This window comes from Lepisma saccharinum, chromosome 6 (genome assembly GCF_977018435.1).
Source record: "Lepisma saccharinum chromosome 6, izLepSacc3.1, whole genome shotgun sequence".
NCBI lineage: Eukaryota > Metazoa > Arthropoda > Insecta > Zygentoma > Lepismatidae > Lepisma > Lepisma saccharinum.
Window position 1 is genome coordinate 37601388 of NC_139234.1, and position 15974 is coordinate 37617361.

At 38.8% G+C, this 15974-nt stretch overlaps 1 protein-coding gene across 2 annotated transcripts in view; it reads left to right on the forward strand.

The window, feature by feature from the left end:
- Positions 1-15974, forward strand: part of bdg (sodium-dependent transporter bedraggled) — a 270150-nt gene that overhangs the window by 124830 nt on the left and 129346 nt on the right. For both annotated transcript variants that reach the window (XM_083123786.1, XM_083123787.1), the window contains exon 3: positions 5973-7071. In XM_083123786.1, the coding sequence (XP_082979912.1) occupies positions 5993-7071 (1079 nt within the window). In that variant the 5' untranslated portion in view covers positions 5973-5992. The remainder of the gene's footprint in view (positions 1-5972; positions 7072-15974) is intronic.

Sequence of the window (15974 nt, forward strand, 5' to 3'; positions counted from 1 at the left end):
TTTTAAAAAATCAATAAATTACCAATTTTTCGAATTATATTTTGAAGGCTTGTCACACAATTTCAGTCTGACGCAATGAAAACTGGAGAAATGGCATGACGCACATACCACATTTTATTTAAAAATATGTACTCTACCTCAAAATATGTAAAAATATGTAACATGAAATTCATGTATATTGTTCCTTACACAGTACCTCGCTGGCATTTGTCATTTTTGCTTCGCTACTTAGAGAGGAAGAAACTTGTAATTACATAAAAATCCGGATCCTAATCAGTTCTGATATGTCCCGGCAGTTGTACGTCCCCCCCTGCAACGCTATCACAAAGAGAAAAGCTACACAGAGTGTAGGTGGTTGGGGAAGAGCAGGAGAGACGAGATAAAAGCCGTGTAAAAATGGAGTGAAACCTCAGAAGGACATTGTAGTGTAATACACGGAAGAAATGAGAACTGCGGTTTGTCTAAGCACCTACATGTTTACGAGCAATTGTGTCAGGAAAAGTGTGAAGTTGTAACTTGCAAACTGTGCTTCCTTCTTACTCAATTCCCCTACTTCATTTTATCTAGCTGCATTTTGCCATATTCTATGCACTGGCGGCAAATACCGACTTTGACTACAGAACTGAATAAGGTTCTGCAGAATGTTATACTACAAGTTTAAAGTGTAAGTTATTTTACAAGTGTAATAAAATGTGCTAGACAATATTGCTGAAATATTCATCAGGATTCCTAATTACACAGTTAGGCATCTTGTCACTACTGGAGCAATTCGATGTAATATTCTTTAATTGAAAGGTTAGTTAACCTTCATAATATGATTTGTAATGTATATAATTACAGTGCTTTCTTCTGTGGTAGTATTTATATATCTTGGCCAATTTAAAAACCACCGATCGTTGATTGTGACAAAGTAAAACTCGAAAGCGTATTGTTTTACATATACATAAAATTTGGCTTTCATTTTTACTTAGTGAGGTGTTAGTACAGGTTAGTTTTATTATGTGAAGTCACAGACCCTTGTTGGTTTTAATAACCCTCATTAACTTTCAATGGGATTATTAGAACCACAGATAAAGATATATGCAATATATCTGTCTGGATTCCACTTTGAACTGTAGGTCCAGTCCCGATTAGCCTTACTGTGCATAAAGTGAACTTAAAACATCAAATCAATAACAATATATCTGTCTGTAAATGGTATGATCATAATAAGTATACTAATTAAACTTTAATTAATCAAATATTGTGCTAAAAAAATGGTAGCATATAAAGGTACACTGTTAATTCAGCATAAAAACATATTTAAATAACATTTTAAATATAACTTTTCTCTGTAGCTTCCAGTACATAAAGAAGGTACTTGGATACTTGATTTTGCATGTAAAAAGATTCAAGGAGAATTTAATCAACAGATCGTAACGGTTAGCACATTGCACAATGGTCCGAATTCTGGAGGTCTGGTCCCGATTAGCCTATCTGTGCTTAAAGTGCCATTAAAACAACAATTTTAACAAACAAGCACTGTTAATGTCAACCCAATAATGTGAACAAAAAATTTACCAACCCTTGCAAAATAAAAAAATAAAAAATGCTAAGCTTCAAACTGGTGGAGAGTTACTGTAGATCTCCAAGTGTTCTCAGTTTCATGTCTGCGTCGACTCAAATTGGTGATATAATCGTTTCCATTACACCTTAAAAGTGGGAACCAACAGCAATTTAAAGATAAATCTCCATAGCAACGATAAAAAGAAAAGAATCGGTGGCTGGCCACCAATTTGAATCCGTCAGTTTAGGTCGACGCAGACAAGACAAGGGATTTTGGGGAGCTTTTTGTTATTGAGGCAGGTCTAAAGAACTCTAAACCAATTTATTCTGTTTTACACTATTTTTTGTCAAGTTAACATAACATTAATGGGCAATATTCAAGAGATTCTGAAAAATGAAATAGTAATTATAATATTGTTACATCTTGTATATATTATGATGAATTTCGTTGTTATATACAGTTCTTCAAATAAACGCATTCAAAAATGTCATGAAATGAAAGGTTGTATTTGTTGGACTTGTATGCTGCGACAGTTATGCGCGTTCGATACCCGGTGCTGCTGTAGGTCCAACTCCGATTAGCTTATCTGTGCATACAGTTGACTGATATCAACAACTCAACCTCTCCAAACGTTACTCACGTACAAAGTCTCGGTTGCGCGACATTTTGGACACCCTGTGCAATTCTTTTAAAAATAAATGTGCATTAAAAAAATTTAGCACTTTACGAGCCGCGAATATTCCCTTAATTAAATGAAAGGTTATATTTTTTGGACTGATGTGATCCGACAGTAATCTCTCCTTCAATCAAGCGAGCCCAAGAAGCGAGTGACTTTGTCAAACATTCCAGGATATCGAAGTTTCATTCTTGCCTTCATGTTTACTTCTCACACTAAAACATAATGTCTGAGAAAAGCACATTATCCGAACAAATTAATAAGAACGTTGTGTGTCTCAAGCAGCTCCTCTAGCGGCAATCGCCCAAGAACATGGCATCAACTCTGGATACAGAGGCTTGGGAATTTCAAGGAGCAAGCCCATTTCAGACGCCGGAAGACATACTCTAGTACTGAACGCAGACTGGAGTAATTATGAGATATGAACAGAGAGGGAGGGGAAGGGGGAGATGTGTTTTCGCAGTATGTGTGAAAACTTTCACTTCGGTGGCGGGGATAGCGGTTTCGCAGTTTTCAGGAGTGACGTTAATTGGAAGAAACGTCTCAATTTGAGATTGTTTTATGTTTGTGAACCCAATTGTGAATTCGCCCGAGACGGTCGTTTTCTTGTCAGTGAGAATGGCTTGTTTGGCCAACCTGCTGCTACTGGTAGTACTGTAACCCGAAGTACAAGAGCGCAGGTCATTTAGCACTTATATACAGGGTGGTCTATAAGTTAGAAACACGAATGAAATGATGGCCAAAATGAGAATCTTAATCATCTAAGTTTGAACCAAGAACTGCATATTTGGACCGGAGAACTGACTACAAGGATTCGGCACCAAGAACCAAATATCTAGATCTGTATCCTAGAAACGGTTACTCGGATTTGGAACTGAGTACCGAGTACCCCGATCTTGTTCTCTGAACCCGGATCGATATTTTGCCCGGAACACGGATATTTTCGGATTCAGATCTGGCCATTGTTAAAGTATGTTGGAAGTCCGCCATCTTGGAGCCATTTTAAATGAAAATGTGGCATGTGATAAGTCAAAATGAGCTTGGATTTGACGAGAACCATGTTCTTATGCACAATTTGAACGTAAATTAATTTATGTGTACATACACAGTTTGAAAAGTTTCTGGAGCACTCGGTTCTTTCTTTAAGTAGCAAAAAAGTAAAGTAGAAATAGATGAACTGTATTCCATCTATCAGTTTGTGTAATTTGATATCTTTATATCCTTTCTGTACTGCCTTGTTTTAAACGCATGACGCATATTAATAGGTTACAGAGTATAATGCTCCTTCCCTCTCTACGGAAGAACGATTCCACGAATTGCAGCTGAAGCTTTTCATGCTGCATTTCCTTGTTGATGTGCTACCTGTTAGTCATGTCGTTTGCCGATGTGTGAGCACATGTATGTATGGCACTGCATTTCCTGCAATACTTTTGTAAGATCTTTTCCGAAATAAGGTAAAATATGTAACAAGCAATGACATTATTATGTTACTAGCTTTCTTTTAAATTCATTGATTGATTTCCTTTATTTTACTTCGCTTGTTGTGCCACTTTTGGCTAATTTGCGAAGATGTGGATGAGTGATGATATTATTAAATTGATGAATGGACACTCGCAAACATTTATGCCCAGGCCGGGATTAGAACCCGAGACTCCTGGCGTCGTAGCGAGATGTGCTAACCACTCCGCCACGGGGGCCGGGCGCAATTAGATTGAACTTGCTTTTTATGCTCGTTAGGGCGACCCTATTATTTCTGTAAATCTTAGTGACACTGGTTCTTTATTACCGTGCGATGTTAATTGCCAATATAACGGGTGTCCCATAAGTCTGGAACCAGAGGAGAAGAACAAAACAAGTTCATGTTAGAAACTTATTATTGTACAACACAGTTAATGAATGGATTCAAAGTCCCCATCAGCAAAATAACTTGGATTCGCCCCTCCTTAGTCAGTGCCATGGTTTACCTGTAACAGAAGAAAGGGTAAAATGAACAATACCTATGGTTCCAGACTTACGGGACAACCGGTACATCCAGAGTGTTCGGGAAAAAGCACTCATACAAACGGCAGGTATTTATTATGTCTATTCTTTTACTAATAAACATTCAACATATTATATAAATGTTGGATCATCACTGTTAACAATCTTTACACGTGCCCAATATAAAGTTATACTTATTATGCTTCTTTATGGATTCAGTGAAACTTAAAAGAAAGCAAGAGAAAATAGCAGTTTTTGACTTGTGCCTTATCCACTGCTTGAAATCTGATCTATTCTAACACTGTTTTGAATTAACCTTAAGACGGGAAAGTTGTTGGAACAAGTGTAAATAGTAGAAGTATATTTAAGTAACATTATAATAGTGTAATTAGTGCCATAAAGTTATTTACACTATTAAGTTACAGCAGTGGCGTATGCTGAGTGTAAGACCTGGGTTATTTCACTATGACATCTGGTCTTAGGCTATGGAGGAAGGGAGAAGACTAGACTCATTCTTAACGTCTTCAACGCCATCCCAACGGTAGTCAGGTTGCAAACTTATAAAAAATCAGGTTGCCAACTCCTAAGAATTCAGGTTGCCAACTCCTAAGAATTCAGGTTGCCAACTCCTAAGAATTCAGGTTGCCAACTTCAGAATCGCCATTATCATCTTTTTCAAATCAGCTTAATTCACACAGTTTCTAAGAGATTTATCTTCAGTATTTTGCTTTCTAGGCTTCAGGCTTCGCAGATAGCCTAGATAGCCTGGAATATACGCTCCTGCATTACAGACTGTTACGGTATTACATTACAATGTAATAACATAGCTGTGACAGTTTTCTCAAGAATGCTGCCTCTTCTTCAAATTTGAAATTTTCGTGTTTAGGAATATAGCTATAACAAACTTCAACACACGGTAGCATGGCAGATTCCTAAAAGCGTAGGACAGTCACTTTTGATTTTCCAGCCATCCATTCACCAGTCCTAAAAGTATTTTTCCTGATTTGTTTTCAATATTTCATGTTGTTTGTGTAATAGGAGGTACAGTAGGGATAACGCCAACCTTTACCACACATGAATTGGAATGTATGGTCATAGATTAGCAGTAAATTGATTGATTGATTGATTTGGTTTACTTCGCGTTTTGTGCCTCTTGGCTAATTTGCGAAGATGGGGATGAAATGATGAAATTGATGAATGAACATTCACAAACAACCAAGCCCGAGCGGGATTCGAACCCGGGACCCTCGGTGTGCTAACCACTCGGCCACAGTGTCCGGCGATTGGCAGTAAATAAGTTAGGATGAATTATTTGGAGTTTTACACTGCACGATTCAAAGAGTGATTCTATTTTCAGGGTAGTATGTTGCGTTATGTCGTCATGAGCTGGTAGTCCCCTAACCCAGAATGTGTTTGGGAAACGCAGTGTACAGGGTGGAAACAGAACCAATCTCTGATTCATTGATTGATTTGGTTATTCTACGTCGCTCTTATGCCACTTTTGGCTAATCGCGACGATGAGGACCAGACATGATATGATGAAATTGATGAAGAGACTCTCACAAACAACATCCATGCCCAGGCAGGGATTGGAACCCTGGACCCTTTGCTTCGTATCGCGCTAATTATACAAACATACATTCATACATAATCAGTACAGTGAACACCATTCATCATCATTTTTTTAATGTTTGTAATAAGGTGATGTGTGTAAAAATGAGGAATGTTCAACTTTGTGGTTGTACTAAAGGACTTGCCATCTCTTTCCAGATGCAGCCGATTTGAAAAAAATGGCGTCGCAGCGAGAGTGGACACCCAATGATGACCTCATCGATCTCGACTCCTCTCAGGAGGACATCGAGTGTGGTGACGGACCAAGTTTCGCCGTCGCCGAGCCGAGCTGCCTGCTGGAAGCAGAGGATCTCCCGTCGAACGTCCTGGAGAACCTTCCAGCAGACGCGTTCCAGCATCAAGAAGACGAAAGCAGCGTGGGCCACCTCCTGGACTTGGATCAGAGCATCGAACCGCCGACCCTTGGGAACGAGGCTCGCACGCCACCGAGCCACGTCGAGGAGCTTCTGGATTTGGACTGGGCCGCCCCGGATCCCGAGCTCACGTGGCTAAATCCGGTGAGCACCGAAATCGAGGATCTGGCACCAGTGGCCGATCTTGATCTGATCCTGGGATCTCGTAAGCAAGATAAGGATGCGGAAACCCCAGATCTTCTCTTGGAAGTTCCTCCGGTGAGAATCGAAGACCCGTTTGCCGATTGCGACTGGGGCTGGATCAAAAGTTTACCCGTGGCGATGTTCGAGGCGCCCTTCGGGGAAGACGTCGCCGGCCGTTGCAGTTCCGCGACCAACCCGGGCATCGAACTCGCGTCCGTCAGCGTGGAAGGGGCTTGCGGAACGGACGACGCCACCTCCGACCCAGTTCCAGCGCGCATGCGCGCGTCGTCGCGGGGCGCGACCGTGTCGGCGACGGCGGACAGTGACACGGAGATCGGCGATGAGTGCGGTCGAAACTTGAGCGTGCAAGAGGACGGCGAGCGAGCGACCGAATCCGAGTCTAGCGGCATGGGGCTCGCGCGTATCGTGCGCGCCTCCATGCGGCGCATGCGTCACTTCCGTCTGTCGAGCCGAAACCGTCCGTCCACCAGTTCGAGCACCGAGCAGGGTGGCAACTTGGAGCCGGGCGTGGGCCTGGCGGCAGTGTCGAACCCGGCGACGAACACGATCATAGTGACTAGCTTGATTAACAGTTTCCAACAGCCGCCGGAACCTCCACCGCAAGGCGAGCAGGAACCACCAGCCGGCGAGCAAGACACCGTAAGCAACACTGACAGCAGTGATTCAGAAACAACTACCAGGTAGGTCTAATCTCTTGTATACACAATTATGGCCCTCATAATAATGTAACCGTTCACAATTCTATTTTGCGTATAAAGTGGTGAGATTGAGTGATTTTACTTCGCATTTCTGCCACTAAGACTCCACCATGGAGATCGGCGTGGAGAGATTGAAGGTGTGGCATTTTGTCTGTAAATAAGCGTGAATTTGACGTTCTGGGATGTGAGTAAAAAAAACAACAAAAAAACACCGACGAGTAAGTTGACTTTGAATTGTTGTTTTAAGTCCACTTTATGCACAGAAAGGCTAATCGAGACTGGACCTACAGTTTAATGTGGGATCCGAACCACTCTGCCTCCACCGGGTATCGAACCCAGGACTCCTTGATTGCAAGGCGACGACGCTACCACTGCGCCACCGGGGAGGCGAGTAAGTTGACATTCGCTGTACCAGCATAGGATGCAAGAGATACATGAATAAAAATAGTGATATAAAATTTACCTGTCAATACTTATGGATCCTACTATACTACGAATATCCAGCAAATTCTGTTATAGACACAGAGCTATAAAAAACGTGTAGTTATTAAAAATGAACAATGAGTTACAGTGATTCTGTCCTCCAAATCATGTAATCCTCAAATTACCATGTCATGTAAGTCTTCTTAAACAAACATAGCCGTATTCAGAAACAGTTATTTGAACCATTCCGATAGATTTAAAAGAGCAATCTTGTAGAGCTGCGAATCTCGGCTAGTAGAAGGCGCCAAGCTTGGTTGCTCTCTGTACAGAAATATGAACCCGGAATTAATTTCTTCGCGCCTCACTTGACATACTTTTCCTCGATAAACGTAAATATTACCATTTTTTAAAAAAACACCTTTAAATATGTTAAATTATTTATTTAATATTTAGCTATACTTCTGAATCTCATACTGTGCTTATGAGAAACTGCCGCGGATAGAAAGATTGAACTTGATATTATTTCAAAATTGCACGTGTTTATTTGTAAATGTCAATATGACACATAGGGGTCAAGATTTAACGACGCTGTGAAAGCTTAAATGACGCTAAGATGTAAGCTACAGTTAGCTAAAGAGGCTTCTACCAGGAAAACACCTTTTTGCCTTTTTTCTGCGAAACGTCCGGTTTCTCACCGTATTGTAAAAGTAACACAAGATCAAACAGCGTGCAAGAACTTCCTACGAAAAATCCCATATTTGTTTAACTAACTAACGGCATAGCATTCCTAAACCCAAATATTTTCTTTTCTTTGCCCCAGCAACAGTCTCTCAGTTTCAATTTTACCACCTTTCCACTTGCTGTCAGGCCTTACCAACACGGTTCTTCTTTATACATCTTGATCTAAGATCCCGTCAACACTTTGGGTCCTCTTCGATGACGTAGTTGTAACGTTGTCGCCTTGCAATCAAGGGTTCCGGGTTCGATCCCAGTGGATGCACGCTGTAGACTGGTTCGTAATCCACTACAAACTGTCCAGTCCAGATTAGCCTAAATGAGCATGTTTATAAACAGACTGACTTTTGATGCGTATCGCAGAACTACCGAAGTATTCTTCTCGACTCAACTCATACACTGTCAACATTTTATTTATTTTCAGTAATTATCAACAAGAGATTTCATTCGATCTCCTTACTATGTTACCGTATGCTTCCATCTGTACCTTGATATAGTCATTTTTCAATTTATTTCCTTAAAGAAAAATTCTGCGTGTTCTCCCGTAAAAGATCGCCATGCAATTTCCAATTGTCTTTATTAATATAGCAGCTAGCAAGGGCTCCCTTCTTATAACGTAGTAGTCATGAGGTCGCTGGTTCGACTTCGGTTCACCATCCTTTAGTGATTTATATGCCACTTTAAACTGGTTGTCCAATATTGACTTACCTGTCAATTCCGTAAAGCTGCCTAAAAACAAGTCATTTTTTTCCCCACAATTTAAATAACTAAGACAAAGATTAACAATAGCCAGAAAAATCGACTGTTTATGATAGCGGTAATTATCTTGTATGTAATTGTCGGTATGACCTGTCATTCGAAGAAAGCAAGGCTTGATAAGGCCCTGGATGTGGTTGCAGTTTGTGTTGGATTTGTTGTCTCCGTATTATGACAGACGTGGCTATTTTATCATTTCACTTAATTGTGCACTTGCGTGTTTATGCGTTTCACTGTTTTTATTTCCGTGCCAGATTTTACTTTACGAATGGAATATCTTATTGTCAGATAGGGATTGTTGAAAGCAAAAGAACATATGTTATCTGTGATCTGACTCTTGATGTAGCATTACATTAACACACAAGTTTCGCCTTATTGTTTCTATATTGAGAATACTAACATGTATAATACTACTTTAACAATTGTGTTGCCTCTCGGTAGTTAAATGTCAAGGTCACCATGATTCAGTCATGCCAGATGCTACGACTAATTATTATGCATGTTAGTTTCATATCGGCTGTGGCCCCGGGGTGGGCATTAAGTCTCTTTGGACTAATGTTTGAAACATTCTTGTAGTTTACGATTTTGTGTAAATTTATATGGGAGTATAAAGGAAGTATTGTGAATGTAGGTATAGCTAGGATAATTTACTGCTTCGTCTGCATGTTAACCATATAAGCACCCTCCTAAGGGGCGGTGTCAAGGGGGGACAGAGTGGCCGTGGCCCCCCAAATCAGGCTGATCCGACCTGTCAAAATGCAACAGCAAATTTCGTGATAAAGAAAAATAAACTATAATTGTGTACATAATGATGAATATGATTTTTAACCTAAGATGATTTGAAACCGGATTCTCTGGTATCGAAGCGCGCTCTACTTATCCTTGGGTCATGGAGGTCTGAAGTATTAAACTTAATTTTCCATATTTCTCCTTAACACATCATATGCTGCTAATTCGTTTATAATTTTAATTATCACTATAACATGTTGTGAAATGTAATCCAACATAAAATTTAACACACTTTCAATACAACATTTGAATTTCTATATTTTTTTACTCCCATATTTAAACTTCCTATTATTGGTTAATATATCCTTGCTTAACAATGTAAAATTCGAAATACTTTTTTCTTTGAAGATGTAGAGATAGGGGGGGGTGCAAGATAGAGGAAGAAGAAAGATGGGGGGAAGAGTGAGTGTGAGAGTGGAGATGTGACCCACCTATATCTTTGACAGCTCTCCAGTTACCCAGCCACAATCTAAAGTCCCTCCGCCTATCCCTAAACTGGACCAAGCATAACTCCACTTACTAATTTCCACTTCCAGCATTGAAGAATAAGTTTGTCGTTGCAATTACACAATCTTGTGGAGTGAACATGCCTTAGCTACTTCTAAGCATGAGTTGCCTGCGCATTTATACCGGAAGCCGATGCTTAAATTTGAAGATTGTTGCAAGTTTCGTTCATTATTTGGAAAACGTGAATTCATTATTGACGTCAACCCTGTGTATTGAAAATGCAATGCGTCATGTGAATGATTTTCGTTCCCTTTTATCTTATTTCCATTCAACAGCCTCCTGCTACTTTCAACACAGGAAGAATGACGGGTACGATTTCGTATCTTTTCTTCTGCAGAAAACAGCGCAGCACTTTGCTCTAAGTTGCATAAGAAGTCTTTGTTAAACTGAGAGAAAATATGACACGTTCTCGAATTGTTCATTTTTAGTTCTTGTCGTCTTGACTAACTTTTCATTTACAAATCTTCGATTGTCATGAACGATTTAAGTTAGTTAGTTAAGGGTTTGAACCTGTGACATCTGGTTTCTCAGAGTGACGTGTACCACTTCACCACGATGGCCGGCTTTATTAATTTTAGTAATGGGTTCCGTGGGTGTGCAGTAATTTAGTGTTTAGCTTTATTCTGTGCTTTCGTTTAGTCCTATACTGTCGCAATGTATATGTAGACACGAGGTAACCACAGGACAAAAAATTGTGTCACTTATTCTGAACATTATGGGGATTGGTGCCTCGTTATACAGTAGACGCTCCTCCACACAACTAAGAAGAAACACACACCTTTAAAAATTTGAAAACGTTTCGCATTAGTTTCAGTTCACTGGAGCAAGAATAGCATTACATAGATGAATTGGTTTTCTTATGCTTTCTTGTTTCACAGCCATAGTATCCAGTGGTGTATTCTCCCATGTTACCGCGTTTACCGCCGATAAAACAACTTTTTTCATGTATATAGAAATTGCCGAAGAATTTGAAATTGTCGGACTTCTGTTTTTCTTTTACTTGCATGCCTGCAGTCAGTGGCGTCTCGTGGCCACAAATTTGGCCGGGGCTTATTTTTTAAAGAATTTAAAATATAACGACAATTCACATGAATTACAAAAAATATGTATTTTTTTCTTCTAGACTACAAAACTGGACTTACTTTTTTGAAAGAATTTAAAATGTAATGACAAATTACATGAATTACAAAAAAAAACGGGTATTTATCTTCTTCTAAACTACAAAACTGGACTTATTATTTTAAAGAATTTAAAATATAATGACAATTCACATGATTACAAAAGAAACAGGTATTGTTGTGAAACATACCTTTCTACGAACGTTGACTCCTGTTCTTCTGCTCAGCAAATTTTGTTATTACTTTTTCGTTGAAGCCCTCTATGTTTAAAATGTATTCTTTCTCTATTGTAAGCAAGTGCCAAGGCATTTGGTCTGTCTTGTCCCATTGCATTTCTTAAGCAGGTTTTAATACGCTTCAATGTGCTGAAACATCGTTCAAATTCAGCTGTTGCCACTGGAGTTATTAAAACTATGTTTGTCATTTTTACTGTTTCTGAAAAGGTACCCTCTAAATAATTTTAAATAAAAAATGAATGCAATCTACTGATAGAGTTTATGTTTTTCAACTCTTCACTACAATAAAGAACACGAAGTTCCCTTTAGTTTTCCCTCTTCTATGAAGGGATAATAAATCTGGGAAGATGCCTCTGTTTAAAGATTGTTCTCTTTCATTATGTCCTCGTAGAGCAAGTTCATGTCGACCACAGAATTTTAAGCAATCAATAATTCTATTTAATATATGCCTACTTTTCCGGACAAATTCATTGCGTCTTGTAATTAACAGCCTATGTCCTTCATCAATTTGTGTTCGAACATCAACCCTGCCAAACTCACTCAAACATAGCGAATGAAAGCCACCACAACGCTACAGAACAACACGCGAGATCGAACGCGACGCGAAGGAAGTAGCCCCCGAATCAGCACTCAAATCCATTGGACTCTCCCCTCCTCTCTCTGCTAGCACGTGACCTTCACTGTAGCGTAGGTGGGTGTAGGCCACGCCTTCCTTTGCGACGTGCCCCGGAAAACGATAATTGACATCAATGCCGCTAGGAGCGCTGTCGTATCCATTGCAACAGACGATGAATTTACGTGGGTAAAAATCGCCTTTTAAAAGACTGTGTGATAGTTATGCGTTATGGTGATTGATAATTACGTGAATACGTCAGTTTTTCTTTAGGGGCTAAGCCCCCAAAGCCCCAAGGGACGAGACGCCACTGCCTGCATTGGTGTTTTATGTCTATTATATCTAATTAATATATTTCAAGGATACGCAATAAATAATATTTGTTGCGGTTAACCAGGTCTTTTTTTTCGTAATACGCCACTGATAGTATTTGTTGGTGGAGAAAAGAATACACACGTGGTTTAAATAGAGAAAACTAAAACGAAGAACAAACATAATTGTATTGCAGGCTAAGGAAAGCGGGAAAGGTGCTAAGTGATTACTTCACAGCTGTGGCGTGAGACCATTTTGCAAGTTACTTTAGGCACGGAAAGGCGAGCGGTTGATTTTACTGCAGGAATTGGTTTAAGTCGATTTTACTTGCGACGCTCATAAACATCTGTTACGCCCGATAAGCCGTTGCATCTGCAGCAATGCGCTGAAACAGGGAAAATATTAAAATTCTCGCCTCTCTGATTTTATTGCACTTTTCGATAATTAAAAGGAAAAGCTTTCTTGTTTTGTTGATCGGTTATCTCAGCGATCAAATTACTTGAGCCTGTGATTTTTCCCTAGAATGTTTTTATATTGTAATGTATTGGATAAAGTTCGAAATTAGAAGGCAACATGTGTGTTCATCTGCGAGAGCTTCTTCAATATAAGATATAATAATGTAAAGTAATCAAATAGTTTTCTTCATTTAAATCATTACTTTTTTTATTTCTGGTTATTATTTTAGATAGCACTATTATTTTAACGCCGTCTGTTTCAGCTGTATACGAATGATGTAACAATTTTTATATACTATTATTAATTATAGCTTTGTAACTTGAATTGTATATCAGTGATGTACATTTGCGGTTAGCTTTCGTCTGCACAAACATATGCAAATATATACAATTATAAATGTAACTTTTTCGTGGAGGATTTGCATCAGGGTTCCAATCTACATTAGCGACACATGGATAATAACACGCTCGAAAGCTGACAGCTTAGTCTTCAATTGCTATTTAATAGTAAACCGTGAGATGTCAAAACTAGTGTACGCTAGAAACCTATCAGTATATGATATATTCATATCACAAGGTGGGACATTTCACGTACCATTTCTCCACTTTATTTCCGATGCCGATTGCACAAGGCTACATAAAACCACAATTTCCCGTGCGAGAAAAAATATTGACGAGAGCATTGGCTTTTCTCTCCTTTGTTTCCACATCAAGTGATATGCTTCAGAGATTACTGTATAATGAGATAGATGTATGTTTTTACATTGCTTAACCCAAGTAAACAGACGCTGGTTAAATAGTGTGTTAATTACACTGGGGAACAGTGAAATTGCGGCACATTGTTTGAGAGCTAATTTAGGGCAATTTCATGCTGCTGAATAATGATATAATAATATATTTCCTGAATTGGCTCTAATTTATGAAATAAATGCAACTAAACAAAAATGGCGGAAACATAAGACATACATATAAATGTACTTCCAATAACAATTTAATATTTATTTTTGTGATTACAATCATTATTATAAAAATAAATTTATATAGGCCTATGATCAAAATAATTAAGAAAATATGTACACAATGAAGTAACAAACTATGTGGAACGTTTTCTATACGATTTCCTGCTGTATTGCTTTTTAGGACAATCCCTCTGTCAGCTCCAACAGTAGTCGGCCATCATGTGGCGATCCCACCGTCCCTGGTACCTTTCTTCCATTATCCTTATATCCTGATGGAACCTTTCTCCCCGTTCTTCACTAAAATCACCAACGTTCTCAGGGAATCTGTCAATGTGGCTATGTAGAAAATGTATCTTCACACTCATATTAGCTCGCAATTTCTCAAAATTTTTCAACATATTTCCAACTATATCGGGGTACTTTTCCGCTCTGTGATTCCCCAAAAAGTTTTTGACGACGAACACAAAGCTCAGCCAGGCCTCAGATTCGATGTAAGACATGTAAGTTGTAAAATTGGCATCATTTATAAGTGTACGAATTTGTGGTGGTCCGTCAAAGATTCCTGCCTTCAATTTTTCAATACTTAGTCCTGGAAGAGTGTGGCATATATATTTGAAACAATCAACACTCTTATCTAAGGCCTTGACAAACTGTTTTATCAACCCAAGTTTAATATGCAGTGGCGGAAGGATGATTTTGTCCGTATCTATCAGCAGTTCATGAATTATATTAGCTTTTCCCACTAATATTTTCCCTTGGGGGCCAAACTCTTATCGTCCAATGCTTTTCTCTAGCACGACTATCCCACAAACATAGCAAATAGGGATATTTTGTGTACCCACTTTGCTGTCCTAGTAAAAAAAAACATCATCTTCAAATCCACACACACGAGCCACTTATGCTCAGCATATTCAATTTTTTTCGAAAACCATTTTTATGTTTTGGTATTCTTCCTTAAGGTTTGTTGAGTGTCCGATATATTGCCTAGCACTACTTCATAAGTTGCCTAGCAACAATTTACAACTAAATAAATAAATTTCTTATAGGAATTTCAGCACATTATCAAATTTTGATATTACCGAGAAAAGCGTTGAGTAATTTTACCTCCTACATTTTCCATGGTGTGTTTATTTTTATAACTGGAGTCAATTCAACTGAACCAATCATACAATTGGCAATCACAGTTGTTTTGTGTGCTGAAACTGTTATTAAACTTTATGCCGCAAAATAAAATCTTTTTTTTGTTCCCCAGTGTTATCAATATAAAAGCTAGCGCACATCAAGAAATTACAGGAAAACACACTTTATTCATGCTCATAAATATGTAACGCAAAGACATTCATATTAGAAGAAACCTCTTGTAAATTACAAATAAGATAACTTTGTAATGGCGCACAGATACAACCATCATGACTCACGTTGTTGTACGGTGAAACCGTGACTATATATCTTGTATTTTTTTGTTCAGAACATAAGAGTTATGGCATGTGTAAGATCGCATGTTATTCTTTGTTTGCAGTTAATGTTACGTTTCTTCCTCTGAAGAATAACATGTTATCATTCAAGTTTTTGAAGGATCACTTCACATGTGATTGGAACGTTATCATTGGTTTGTCATCAATAAGTGTTTAATGTGCTCCCGGAATAGCATGTGATAAGGTTCAAAATAATACAAATGTAAACTAATGAATTGTGATCAGCACACAAATAGTTTGCTACAGTTTAGCAACGTGTTTGTTGCATCTTGTAGTTTTAAGTGTTCAGCGATTATGACTCAAGTTCCTCTTTCATTCTTTCTAATGCAATATACTGGCAGAATTTGACAATGCATAATGCCATACTTAAGAGTATTGTAGAAGGTATATGCTTAGTGCCTCCCGATGACATAGTGATAACCCTGCCACCTTGTAATCAGAGGGTCCCGGGTTCAATCCTCGGTGGAGGCACAGTGGTTCAGATCCCACCTTAAGGAAACTGAAGGT